Raw genomic sequence first — 14,803 nt, 5'->3', positions numbered from 1 at the left:
CTTAACCACGGATCAAACCAGAGACCTGAGGAACAAATATAGGTTAACTTTTTATCAATATTTTCACATGTTCATATAGTTCCACAACTCTTGCAAAGTTATAACACTGACTTATTTAATAGTACGACTCTCAATCCATAAGTGTATAAAATTGCCTTCTTCAGCGATTCTTATCTAAGAAACAAACTTGATCTTCATCACACATGGCTTAGAGTGTTTGCATCAAACTACGATCGCGCGCGTGTGTGTGTGCAAGTGTTTGTGTGTGTGTGTGTGTGTGTGTGTGTGTGTGTTTCTACTTGTTTCACGATTTTAATTTTCTTACGAACGATATTCAACCTAAGATTTTTTTAAAGTTACGTTCACCAATGATAATATATCAAACGTGAACCCTACTGTTTAACTTATCTCTTCTGTATGATGGGTCGTTAAGCCGATCAACACCAAACTAAGTAACTTTCTAATGAATTCTATTTATATTCAATACAAAAGCTATATAAGACATAACCTACATTTTAAGGGCAATATTACTTAAGCATATTAGTTCCCCACGGTAAGGATTATCATAATGGATGGGCCCGAACGAAGAACAATCTGATTACCTTATCTTCATGCTGTGTCGTACTTAACCAGGGACCCCAACCTCTCACGTACTACATTTCTTATGAATGAAATAACTTGAAGTCTGTGTTGCAATTATAGTGATAATAATAGTGTTTAGTTTGCAGAATTAGTTTATTATTATTATTATTATTATTATTATTATTTTACTTAAATACCAGAGCTATATAAGACGTAATCTACATTTTAAGCACTTCAGCTCAGACAATCTATAAGCCTTACCTTACAAAGTTAGGATCCGAACCACGTGTGCTGACTCAGAGCATGATGTTCCTTATTAGATCTTGCCAGCGCCAATTCAACAATTCGCTTCTTAAGCTACGCCGTTAATGGATAATATAATATCCGGACTGAATAAAATTAGGAACATGGTGTCTCTCTACAAAATTATATATCCACCAAAACAAAAAAAATAGTATTTTAGGATCATTTAACCACAATTCTTCCGTCAGAATGCAAAATCTAACATTTCGGCGCTCAATACCAAAACAAAGGGATGTACCGTAAGTCCATCTTTTCATCACATGATCCTACTATATCAGGTATATGAGACCACACACACACACACACGCACATGATCTGAGCTAATACCTCCTACAGAAACGCTCAGGGGAACTTGAGTCGATGTCAATTCACATATTACACTATGGCACATAGCAACTAATCAGTCTTACGTGAAAAAAAATACTAAATTCGTCGAAGTCTGACATGCACATATAACCTGACCAAGTACTTCCGGCATAAAAGGTAACTTTGAAAAAAATAGTCATAGATATATCCACTTTTCCTATGGGGAACTTCATTCGATGAATATCTCATCACCATCTCATAACCACGTCTTCAAAAAGACAGCACCGTCATCATACACAATAGTATCTAGCACGTGGGACCCAAGGCCAAGTTCGATTCTTAACTTCAACATAGGCATACAACGCTATACCACATACTAACTAAACACCAGCGCCCACGAGAAATCAATTCAAATTGGAACTTCAGGACTTTGACGGTTGAAGGCGTCTTCCTGTGTGTCCTCACTATATAGCATATGCAACTAGCTAGTTTAAGGGAGCTCTCAAGGTCAATTTAGGCCAAATATCCTAGATCTACTCATGTCAACAAGCCTGAGATTGACGTGCAACATCACTTCCGTAATAAATATTGGAGAGACCTGTCCACGGGAAAGGTCATTCGTACCTCCAATTTCATCAACTTTTGATGTCCTGCATGGCTACAACACAGCAGCCATTGCTGATGTTGACAGAAACATGCTAAAAACGTTGGGTAGATCAACTATCAGTTTGATATGTGCTGTGTTGAAAAGGTGCTCACACAGGTCACTTTTTATAAGTTTGAAGGACATCTTGACAGTATGCCTTTCATAGTACATGTCTAAAAATAAATATGTTTATAAGATTTCACAGAATAGCTTTCTGATACCGGGTCCATCATTTTGACTTGTTCTGTACTACAATTTCAAATTGATTATATTAAATTTGCCTATGATTTATTCCACTAAGTTTCAAAAATATGTATCAATGCGTAATATAAAATGTTAATGTAGTATTGATATAAACAAACATTCTTAACGTATATTTTTAGGTATGGTGCTTCTCAACCAGGTGAATATTATAAAACTACATTAGCAATGACAATATCAAAGGTAAAGCGAAGACTGAAAGTTGTCCATGGATTGCTCGATATTACAGGTAACACTGCAATTCTCTTGAACCATTCCTTATAAGTTTAAAATTATGACATTTATGGATACGTTAAAATTGAGTTAAAGTAGACCTCTACGACTGATAGGAAACTTAGGTTGTTATGCCATTAAAATAAAAAATGAGGTGCAATTTTGAATATTTTGTGCACATTTTTCAACGACGTTTTTCATGAATGTGTTACAAAAAATTAACTAATTTTACCTTGTGAAGTGAAATCCAGAAACTATTACATTTTCTAAAAATTGGAAAAAGTTTAAAAATTTTTAAAAATGTGTCATTTCTGAAAACATTTTCTAAAGTTTCTTTCAGATTTATATATTTTTTTTTAAAAAAAATAAATATTCTGTCCTGAACTAACAAAAATAGATTGATGATATATTTGACAATCTAATTACTTAAAGGTATTACTTAAATAACTATGTTCAATCTTAAACTATCTAGTTACAACGGTGTTGGCTGAAATGTGACGGTCGACAAACATTAAAATACATATCATCGATGTAGATGTAGTATATTTCACATATTTTGACCGAAAAAATTTAAATGTTTTATGTTTCATGCTAGATCTCAAAAACTACGAATGGTTCAGCAATTACGTCCGCATTTAGTTGTTTTCAGTTGTGCAAAAGCTTACGAGTCGCGTTTGTTCCGTCTTTGTAGCTCCATGATCATTGTCACGTCTACGTGGAAAGGGTGTTAGCTCGTCCTTCACTCACGACACCCATCGTTGAACTGGACCACTGTATTAACCCGTAGCTGTGCTGGTGGGCTATAAAAATACCTCATTGTCTCTATTATGTTCCACATGTTTATTTCTCGCTAACAGATGGCGCAGTCCTCCACAGTAATTTCACTTGGCAGTGCGCTTGTGCATCGGCGCAAATCTGTCTCCAACATTGGGGGGGGGACGGGTAAGACCATTCCCATATATTTATAAGGATACAGTGGATAAGGATACATCGCTCATATATATATATATATATATATATATATATATATATATATATATATATATATATATATATAAGCGATTTCGTCTATCATATTTTATCGACCATTGTCAGTTGTGATTGAAGTCGGCCGTCATCAGTAACACGAAAACTAAGAGGAGTTGATAAGCAAAACTGGTGTTCCACACCAACTTGCGCGGATATCAACATGACAGGACTTGAGTTATTATAACAAAGAAAAAAATATAATATATTGTTTAGTTATTTTTAAAAGAAGGAAATGTTTGAATTTTAAAAAATCAAAACGGAGGAATAATTAGCCCGGGAAATTAGGAAGGCCAAAAGGATGCTTCCTTTTTCTTGTATGAATAGAATAAAGGGTTACATTCATTCCTAAATTTTTATATTATGTCATATAGGATTTATCGGTCTGCAATTCTTGCCATTATAACTTCAATTTATGCATAAATTAAAATATATTTAATCCTCAAACTCAGATGGGCAATTGCCTACTACCTTCCTTGTATTGGGCATAGCCCCTCGAAACAAAATCCTAAATACGTCATTGGTTGTCTTCAACATTGGGAGGTGGGCACATTTGAGGCTTATTCTAGAGAAGGGAGATGAAAATCATATTACGGTAGATGGATCTGATCAACTGTTGTAGAGTATATTATATATTAGGCGATGTAGATGAAGTATTACAAATCAGTATTACAAATCACTGCCATGAACACATTCTGAAATTTACATGAATACATGCAAATTTACAATTGGTATGTTTCTAATTAGGGATCCACACAGATCCACGTTAAAATTGTATTATAATAATATAAATAATGACTTCCCCAAAACTATGAAGTAAGAATATCAATTATGTATGACGCAACAATACTCTTTTAGCAAAATGATGATAATCTCAATCAAGGACGCCGATTTTTCTGTAACTGGGGGGGGGGCACTCATAAAAAATACATCAAACAATACATATAACAATTAAATACACATAAAAATACATATTCACATAAATACAGGGGGGCCACGTAAGCTTTTGGGGGGCCTCCAACCTCCCAGGATCGGCCCCCTTGATCTCAATCCGCCTTATGCAGAATCGTTTTGACGTTATGATTAGCGTCATTCTAAAATCCTGACTACTGCAGGGGACATATGTTAGTCGAACTCTTTAGTATGCCATTAATCAAACATCAAAACGACTCTGCATAAGGCCCAATAAAATTAAAGGGATCACTACAGAAATCTAACCCATGTCATACACTCTTTAGTTAACAGATGTAACCTTAAGATTATGGAGAAAAATATACCAGCAATTGAATTCTTTTCTTTGCTTACGAAGCATCCTCTCTCAAAAGAAAAATTGGGACGCGCGGAAATACGTAGCAAAGCAACAAACTATGCTTTGAACGAGCAGAAAAGAGAAAGCAAGCAAAATTACGTTGGCTACAAAATCAGAATGAAATAACTACACAAAATTTCGTAGGCATCAGGCGGGAAACTTCCAAAACTTTTAGAACAAAGAAACGCGATTTTTTGAAAGCTAAAATTTAGGAACTTGAAGATAATAGTAAAAATAAAAACATTCGGGACATGTATAAGGGGCCACGGCCACGGGGATCAGCGAATTTAAGAAAAGCAATCAACCTCGTGCTTATATTGAAGAAAGCTGATGGAACAGTTCTCACTGATACAGATAGCATTTTATAAAGATGGAAAGATTTCTTTAACGATCTGCTTAACACACAGCAAAAACTAATGTGCGTGGACAAAGGGAGGTACACACCGCAGAAAAGTATATTCCAGAACCCAACCGAATAGAAGTAGAAATCACTATAAAGAAATTAAAGAAACACAAATATCTAGGTTTAAACAAACTTCCGGCTGACTTAATTTTAGCTGGACGCGAAAAATTGTAGAACAAGATACACAAACTCATTCTCCTTATCTACAACAAGGAAGAATTGCCGCAAGAGTGGAAAGAATCAAACATTGTTCGAATCCACAAGAAAGTCGACAAAACTGACTGTAATAATTATCGAGGCATCTCTCTTCTGTCAACATCCTATAAAATCCTTTCAAACATTCTATTAGCAAGATTGACCCCATACGCAGATGAAATGATTTGAGATTATCAGTGTGGATTCAGACGAAATCGATCAACTATCGACCAAATATTTACCATTCGCCAAATACTCGAAAAGAAGTGGGAATACAGTAGCCCGGTACATCAACTATTTATTGATTTTAGAAATGCTTACGACTCGGTTAGGAGAGAAACATTGTACACCGTTCTTATACAATTTAGAATACCGAAAAAGCTAATTAGATCAATTAAGGTATGTTTAAATGAATCCCAAAGTGTAAAGTCCGGGTAAGAAAATTTTTGGCCACAAGCTTTCACGTCGAGAATGGCCTGAAACAAGGAGATGCGTTGTCGCCATTATTATTTAATTTTGTGCTGGAATACGCTATAAGGAAAATCAAAGATAGCAACTTGGGCCTAGAATTGAACGGTATTCACCAGGTTATGGCATATGCTGATGATGTAAATTTAATAGGGGATGACAGCAGAACAATAGAAAGAAATGCACAGATCTTATTAAACGCTTGCAGGGGCATGGGTTTAGAAGTAAATGCAGAAAAAACTAAATACATGGAAGTATTAGTCGGGACCGTAATACGGTAAATTATGGATGCGTTAAAATATTAAATAATTCTTTTGATAAAGTGGATACTTTCAAATATATAGGATGAATATTACCAGACGAAAATCATATTCACGAAGAAATTAAATGTCGACTAAAGGCAGGGAATTCGTGTTACTATTCGGTTCAAATCTCATGTCGTCGCAAATTCTGTCGAGGAATTTGAAGCCTAAAATATATAAAACGATAAGCAACCTGTTGTTCTGTATGGTTCCGAAACACGATCGCTTACTCTAAAGGAAGAACATAGACTGAAAGTATTTGAGAACGAGATCCTGAGACGAGTATTCGGCCCAAGGGGAACGGGAATGGAGAATTGCGGAACTTCATAACGAGAAACTACATAATTTATACGGTTTACCAAGCATTGTTAGGGTCATCAAGTCTAGGAGGCTTAGGTGGGCAGGACATATAGCCAGTATGGAAGAAAGTAGGAACGCTTTCAAAGTCTTGACTGGAAGACCAATCGGTAGCGGTAAGACCAAGTGGTAGCGGTAAAACGACCACTAGGAAGACCTAGGCGCAGATGGGAAGACAATATTAAGATGGATCTCGCAAAAATAGGAATACAAAGTAGAAACTGGATCCAGTTGGCTAAGGATAGAAGTCAATGAAGAGCTTTTGTGAACGCGGCATTGAACCTCGGGGTTCCATAGGGTATAGTGTTAGTTAGCTTACGAAGCATGAGTAGATGCCTAGGCTGATACTACAAATAGATTAAATTCCCATTTACTGAAAAGATGGGTTCTACTGACATTGGATAGTTTGTATATTATTCGGGTGCTAGGGCCTAGGGAAGAAAAGGAGATAAGATTTCATATCAGGTAACGTCACGCAGTCCCACGCCTTCATTTTTTTCATTAAAAATGTAAAAGCCAAGAGAAACAAATTTCATCTCACTTCCCTTTGTGGCAGTCGGACACAAATCATCACACTTTTCTGCAAAAAGCACTTTTCAAGTCGGATTATTGAGAGAGCCTCCAGTTACAATGTTGGGGTTGACATGTATACCCGTTTCCCCTGAATTTGTGCCCGTACCTACAGCTGAGACAACTTTTCAGCATGAGGAGAGGAGTATATCCTCCTCTGACATTTATTGCAATTTGTGTCCAAGTAGTGGAAGTGGAATTAATACATATTGATTAGACTAGTAAACGCACTGCAGCACGAAGTTCAGTTTGAAATACTACGGATTACGATTCTTTTTTAAAAATGGAAAGGCCAAGATGAATCAATTTCATCTTACATTCCTTTGGGGCAGTAGGACGCAAATCGTCAAGCTTATCCCAAAAAACAATTTTTAAGTCAGATTATTGGGGGGACTGTCCCCCCCAGGTCCAACATTGGGGGGGACATGTCCCCCCCGGGATTTGTGCCAGTGCGCTTCTGCATGTGATGCTGTTAAGACGTAGTTGCGACTTTATTGCTGCGAATAATACGTTATTGGTGTGCAATAATACCCCAGGAGCAGAGTAATGTCAGTTTTTTATATAAATTATATTTTTACTTCTTTCTCACTGAAAGTATTTCTAGGTTTTATTTTAACATATCTATTTGTGTTGTTATACTGAAAACATGGCAGACAAATATCGCAATATTAAATCCTTGGGTGAAGAAGAAACTACTGCTATTCTGCAGAACGAATTAAATCTGATGTTGAATGAAATGCAGATAGTGATTTCAATATCGAAAGCGGCCATTAATCTAGTTCAACACAAAATGAAGACAGTATGTTTTCGGATGATGATAACGATGATGTTTCAGATGTTTTCTATGGAAAAAATAAATGTTTTAAATGGAATAAAAGTGCTTCTGTAAAGAAACGTACCAGGTCTTGCAATATAATTTTGCATTTAACTGGAACAAAAGGCTGTGCAACAAATGTTCCTTCAGAAGATACTGTTGGTTGTTGGGAACTGTTTTGTTCACAATATATGTTACGGTGTATTTTGGAAAACACAAATGTGAAGATCCAAGAAGAACGTGGAAACTTTCGTGATCCCAAACCTTCGTTCACAAATGACATTGTTATGATAGAGCTGCGATCGTTCATAGTTCTTCTCTACTTATCAGGGAAAGATTAAATAAGGACACGAGGATGTGACAGGTTTATTTGTTTCAAATGGAACTGCAAGGGATATATTTCGTTGTACTATGAGTGTGTCGAGATTTATTTTCATACTTTCGTGTTTACGCTTTGAATGTGCGGAAACAAGAGAACTATATAAACAAGATGATAAACTTGCTGCAATAAGAGATGTGTTGAATTTTTTTATGCGTAACTGTCAGACATATTTTGTTCCCAGTGACAACGTCACTATTGATGAGATACTTTTGCCTTTCCATAGGAAATGCAGTTCCAAGATGTACATTCCCAAGAAACCCGCCAAATACGGAATAAAAATTATAGAACTTTGTGATTCAAAAACTTTTTATATGGTTAACGCATTCGTTTACGTGGGAAGGGATCTTGTCAGAAACCAAGATCTTAGTGTTCCAACAAAAGCTGTTCTGAACCTGATATCACCAATCGAGGGAATGAACAGAAATATAACTGTGGACAACTAATTCACTTCGATTGAGCTACCAGATAAATTGAGGGAGAAAAAGCTAACGATCTTAGGAACAATGGAACAAAATAAACGCCAGATTCCGCAGGGGTTCAAATCAAACAGGAAGCGACCAGTTGGGACAACAATCTTTGGACACTCGAAAGATTATACGCTTTGCTCTTATATTCCTAAGAATGGGAAAGCTGTTGTTCTGCTTTCAAGTATGCATTTTGATCAAGCAATTGATGCAGAAACGGGGACTCCGGATATGATACTTGATTATAATAGAACAAAAGGAGGTGTGGGCACCTTGGATGAATTATGCGCACACTATTCAACGTCCCGTCAAACCAGAAGATGGCCATTGGGTATATTTCATGCTATTCTGAACATAGCCGCAGTAAACTGTCAAGTAGTTTCTAAAACAAATGAAACTTTTTTCGGAATTGAGTTATCTCCGCCTGAAAGAAGAACCTTCTTGAAGGAGCTAGGTATGGCCCTAGTGAAACCTCAAATTTCCAGATGAGAAACAAGATATTTACCTAGGGAATTACAAGAACTCGTAAGACGGATGAGCGGGGAGAAACGTAAGAAATCCGAAGAGACAGCAGCAGAAAGAAATGCAACTAAATAGATAAGGAGATGCGCATTTTGTCCGCGTTCACTGGACAGAAAAACAAAAGTGTTATGTAACAAGTGCCACAAAAGTATCTGCAAGGATCATTAATATTATGTTTGCCCGTTTGTGTGTAATATTTTCTGTATATATTATGTACAATGAAAATGCTGTTATATTAATAAACGTAATTTTCACTAGGCGATTTTAGGTACCCCACAAGGAGGTAAACGTGACTTTTTTTACCAGCGCAGTTAAAGGTTAAGTTAAAGATCACTTAATGTATAAGCAAATTATCATTGAAACCCAATCCTAGTTACGGAAGTTAATGTGTTCATAAGGTTGCATCTCTCTTATCTTGCTGAAAATGTGTATTTGAGGAAAAAATAAATGATTGTTTTTTCCCTTCTCTTCAATAGCATTACATCAATAGCTTTTAGTAGCTGAAATTACAACAAGTTCTTATAATTACACGATTTAAGCAGTGTTGCAAACTTCAACAATCTTTATCATATCTCAGGAACGGTTTGAGATATCGAAGTGCTGTAAAAGGCAACATAATTTACACATCCATTACAAACCACACAAATAACTAGATATGATAATTATCACAGCATTTTTTAAATAAATGCTTTCAAAAAATTAAAGTTTTCAAGCCCTGGCAACTTCGTTCCTGTTAATTTGAAACACATCGTACTAACGATTTGCATTATGCTGTGCGTCTCCATTACGTTGCATTTGGATAGAGGCATTCGAACTTTGTATGTTTGTGGTACTATAGCATCCTTAATTTCTAACAGTGAATAATAGAAGATATATTTTAAGTTTACGTTTGGCACCTTAATTTGAAATATGTAATAATCCATTTGAAAAAAATAGTAGTAGTGCCATTTGAAAAAAAAAATATAACTTTATATTAGGTTGGTAACACTGTTTGTTGAGTCTTTCTGATTATTACATAAAAAACATGTTCCACTTCTTTATATTAGCTTTCACTTTTCTCTCTCTTTTGGTTTGACCGTTATAACGGATTGTCAAGATATATTAACCAGTCTGTAGACGTGGCAATGATCATGGAGCTACAAAAATGGAACAAACGCCACTCGTTAGCTTTTGCATAGCTAAACACAAGCAAAATTGGACCTGATTGCTGAACTATCCGTAGTTTTTTGAGCTCTACCATGAAACATATAGAATATTTAAATCTTTTCCGGGCTACGACCAACGTGACGCGTGTACTTTTTTCGCGTTCTTACCATGTCCTCACTTTTCTCCATGTGATATCAGTCATAATTTTTTTGCAATAGTTTATTCACATACAGAATTACATCATGGCCTAAGCAGCATTTTTTAGCACTTTGCTCTCCCGAAATATTACGTCTCAAACTTGACAACAAAATCACAAACTTCAACTTTCGGACCCCTATAAATCTACGATATCAGTAGTATCATAGATGTGAACATTTTTGCAGACTCTTTACATGCAATAGTATTCAGCACATAACATATGAACCCCTCAGTTTATGCCATTCCAAAATGCAGCCCCTTTAAACGTGTAATTTTCTCTGTTCTCTTTCTAGTGATTTCATGTGTTGGTTTGCAATCCTGTGTATTTATTTAGAAGCAAGAGTGTATATTCTCCGTTTACTTCAGTCTCTCCTCTAAACATTCGTTTTTGAGTGTAGTTCTTGTGATACTACGTCCTGAGCAACTGTAGTTTTGGTAAATGCTTGTAAATGCAAATAATGACACTCCACCGAGAACAAAGATGGCCGTCATTCAGGAACATGTGTACATACATGAACGTGAATACGGTTATTGATCTTCTCATACACAAAGTTCATCACACTCGAAGTTTTATAATTTTCGGAAACGGTCGAACAACCATCTCTCGACCACTTCGTACGGTTTGGCCCATCTACGTATTTGGTATATATATGTATATATGTTGATAGTTATGTCCTTTTTGTCATTTCGCCTTTATTGCAAGAACTGGTACTCTTTTCTTGAACTCGGTACATATTCCATTTTTAATTTACCACTACTTCTTTTACCTTCAATTTTGTGTATGGAGACGGTATATCTATGGAAATACATTTTATCTTTGTTATTTCATATAGGTGCATTGCTATAAGGAGAACGAAACACATTTTACTGAACTCTGATTAGTATAGTTCTTATTTTGACTATTTGCTAAATGTGTGTAATATTAAGTAAATTACAATAAATCGTTAGCTACTGTTAAAAGCTTAAGACTGTATTTGTCATAAAAAATCTTAAAACCAATTTTCAAAACTATATTCTCCCAAGGAATCTCATTTGTGAAAGGGGTTTGTGTACAAAATAACGCTTATGCCAAATTTATCTTAAAATTATGTAACTTTATGAATGTTTATCGTTTAAAATCCATCTTTTTATAATGCAATTTTCTTAGGAAACTACATGATGTGGTGAAAAATTATTTAGAATGATGAGATAAAATTTCAGAGAGAAGAGATTTGGTTCATAATTTTCAAACTACAGTGAACTACCAAACATTGCGAATTAAATATAGAATTATGCCCCTAACTCCCTGTTGCAATAAGGAGGTAGTGAGAGATTTGAACATGTTAAATAGTAATTTCTACCACTTCTTATCTTAGTAGAGAGTTACAGGATAACATGGAACATTTTCATTGCGACACTGAGTCGCTTTCGAAAAACAATTTCAAGAGTTGTGTTACCGTTTTTGTTCTATGGCGACCGAACTTGAAACCAGAATGGTTAATTTCCACAAGCTTTCGCTTAAATCAAGGAATAATGGAAAGGACGGTATACTATCTTAGGACTCTCAATCAAACTCAAAAGTTGCCTCTCGTTATGTTTTATAATTTTGACTCTTTTCAAGTTAATATTAAAACCGCAAGAAACATCAGTTATACTACTTCTAGTTTCGGTAGACCGTTCCGAAGCCGATATGGCATTTTCGAGATGATAAATTGATTCCAACAATACTCTTGTTGTTATTTTTTCCTATTTTTGTTGTATATCGAACAACATCAAAACTGTAAGTACTCCTTAAACTTCAGGTTTTATTACAATAATACGTTGATCAGAAATTTCCATAACTTGTATAACTATACTGATCTTTTTCAAACTGTTCCACGGGCCATCTTTGCTATCACCCAGTATGTTTAATCAAAAAATTATTTCTGGTTTTCGAAATCATTTTATAATGAAAAGTGTAAGTATATTACCAACAATGACCAATGTAGGGCTAATAATTCAGATTTCTAATTGCTTTTTATTTTAAGAGTTTGTTTAGTTTAACTTATGGCTAGTGTTTATTTTTTTTGAAACTATCAAAAACTAAACTTTCACCTAAAAGTAAAAGGTAAACAAAGTTATTTTTTCGTTCAAGTTTAAAATAGTTCTTCAAAATAGAAAAGTTCAGTTTGTTCCTTTTTACATGATTCTCTAAGACATTCTCCGAATTAGTGGTTCGCTAGCCCCTAGAATTCATGGCGGGCATTATTTACATTTTAGAATTTACATACTATGTAAATAATACCATGAACCCCTTATGTATATATGCATACATTTTGTTTATATAACATAACTAAAGTTTTGCAATTAGTGGATAATATTATTACTTATCTCTCAACAACTACTGCTACCCAGCTACCAAAATTTGAAGATGTGCACCCGTACCTCGCCTGACAAACAAAATAGTGGTCGGCAACTCCACACCAATGAGAATTCAGGACTGTTGTTGTTTTGAAACATGCCCAGATAGTAGTTGCGTGCAGATTGATAACGTACGTGAAATCTGGTGTGCAATAGAAACGAATTTTTAATAAAAAATCTTACCAACGTGTGTTAGTGTAGATTAGAGTATAGTAGAGCAGACTCGTAGGGTAGGTTACATTTGTACATTAGGGTTCAACGTCTACTATTGTAGAGTAGAACAGGATAAGTTAGATTAGGTTAGCAATGCATGTGTCATTCACAAGAACCTTAGAGTGGGTTACTGATTAGAAGGATTCAAAGTTATAACACTTATAATGGTTTGACACTACTAACATTACTCTTGTAAACACCCTGTATAAAATTACTCCGCCGATGAAAAATATGTGAAATAACCATTAACTATATGTACAGTTTAACTGGCGTATACTACTCGTAATAGCTTTATAATTGTACATTTCGTCGCATGAGAACCAGAGGAACGTAACTCCATTTATACGCTTACAATCGAGAGGACAAAACTATTATTTTTTTTTAGAAAGTAGTGTCTTTAATAAGATCGACAACGAGAACAGATGGCGTTCCGTTCCATTTACACCAAGTGGGGCTTTCAAAATTATGTCCAAACATGAAGAAGACGAAACCTGCATTTTTGGAGTTACTTTTCTCTGGTTCTCATGCGACGATTTGTAAACATAAAATGACATAAACAAATATGATAATCAATCAGAACGACGTGATTAAATATACAATAAAACATTAAAGAGACGAAGTACAGAATATGTATATCATTAAGCAGTTAATTTTTTCAGTTTTCTTTTAGAAAAAAAAGTAGTAAAATAAGCAACTTAATCGTAAGTATAGTTATGAACTAGTGACGGAGCCAACAGTTTTCTTTTTCCCAACTTGAAAGTTGTTTTTACAGAACTCTCAATATATACTGATATTTCCACTTACTGCGAAGACGTACCTTAAAGCAGGAAGCATCTAATTATGCTCATCTTGAAGAAAACATGTTTGAAATTTGTAATGCCACAGGGAAAGTTTACATAATATTGAGGGAATAAATTCCTGAAATCAAAAATTTTGGGTTTAATTTTGGTATATGCTGAGAATTAAGCATTGTATTCCCAAAGTATTAAAGACTAATAGTATTAACTATTTTAGTTTCCTAATTTAAAGCTAATCCTGTGCACGCAAAATTCAGAAACAAAAGTTCTATGAGTAGTTGAAAGATGTTATTTGAGTTTGAGATTTGAAATTTAGTAATTTTTAACCTCTTTCCTGTTAGTGTGGCAGTTCTTGACACGCTTCTTAGGTGTGATAACTACGGCAAATGTTATACATTTTGCAGTTTCATTTAAGAACTTGATTTTATATTCGTATGAAATTTTCACAAATATTATGTGCAAAAATTTGAGGTTTTACAAAACATATTGCTTAAGCTTCGCTCGAAGTATTTCAGATAAAGTTCGTATTTTACATGTTTATTTCATAATCATTTTTTGCAAAATGTTAGTGGAAACTTCCCTTATTAAGCTGAGCATTAAGATAAGTGACAGATGCAGATGAATAGTGAGATATATGTTATGGAATGGAATCAATATGTTCATATATTTTAATTATGATGGCAGGTAAAATAACATTAACGTGTTTGCCACGCTTACCACACTTCTCAATAGTGACCTACCGATACTGAAAAAAATTGTGCCTAAGGACTTATTTGTAAAACTCGGCATGTAAACTAATGTATGACCCAGAGATGGTCATCCTCCCTCATTTTGCCCTCATGAGGGCCGCTCTCACCCTCACCTCACCCTCATTTTAGTAGTTGAGGCTGAGGGCGTTGGAGGGTGAGGGCAATAAAGTAATTGAGGATGAATATGAAGGAGGGTGA

The 14,803-nt window shown here is 35.0% G+C and overlaps 1 protein-coding gene across 1 annotated transcript in view; it reads left to right on the top strand.

Moving 5' to 3' along the window:
• LOC145685154 (pickpocket protein 11-like) overlaps window positions 1-14,803 on the top strand; it is a 73,935-nt gene that overhangs the window by 55,589 nt on the left and 3,543 nt on the right. Inside the window, exon 5 of the mRNA XM_081757507.1 lies at window positions 2,221-2,327. Coding sequence (XP_081613633.1) covers window positions 2,221-2,327 — 107 coding nt within the window. The remainder of the gene's footprint in view (window positions 1-2,220; window positions 2,328-14,803) is intronic.

This window comes from Thermobia domestica, chromosome 5, assembly GCF_964235325.1.
Source record: "Thermobia domestica chromosome 5, izTheDome1.hap1.1, whole genome shotgun sequence".
Classification (NCBI taxonomy): Eukaryota; Metazoa; Arthropoda; class Insecta; order Zygentoma; family Lepismatidae; genus Thermobia; species Thermobia domestica.
Note: the sequence above shows the minus strand (reverse complement) of the source record. Positions and strands in the feature narration are given on the sequence as shown.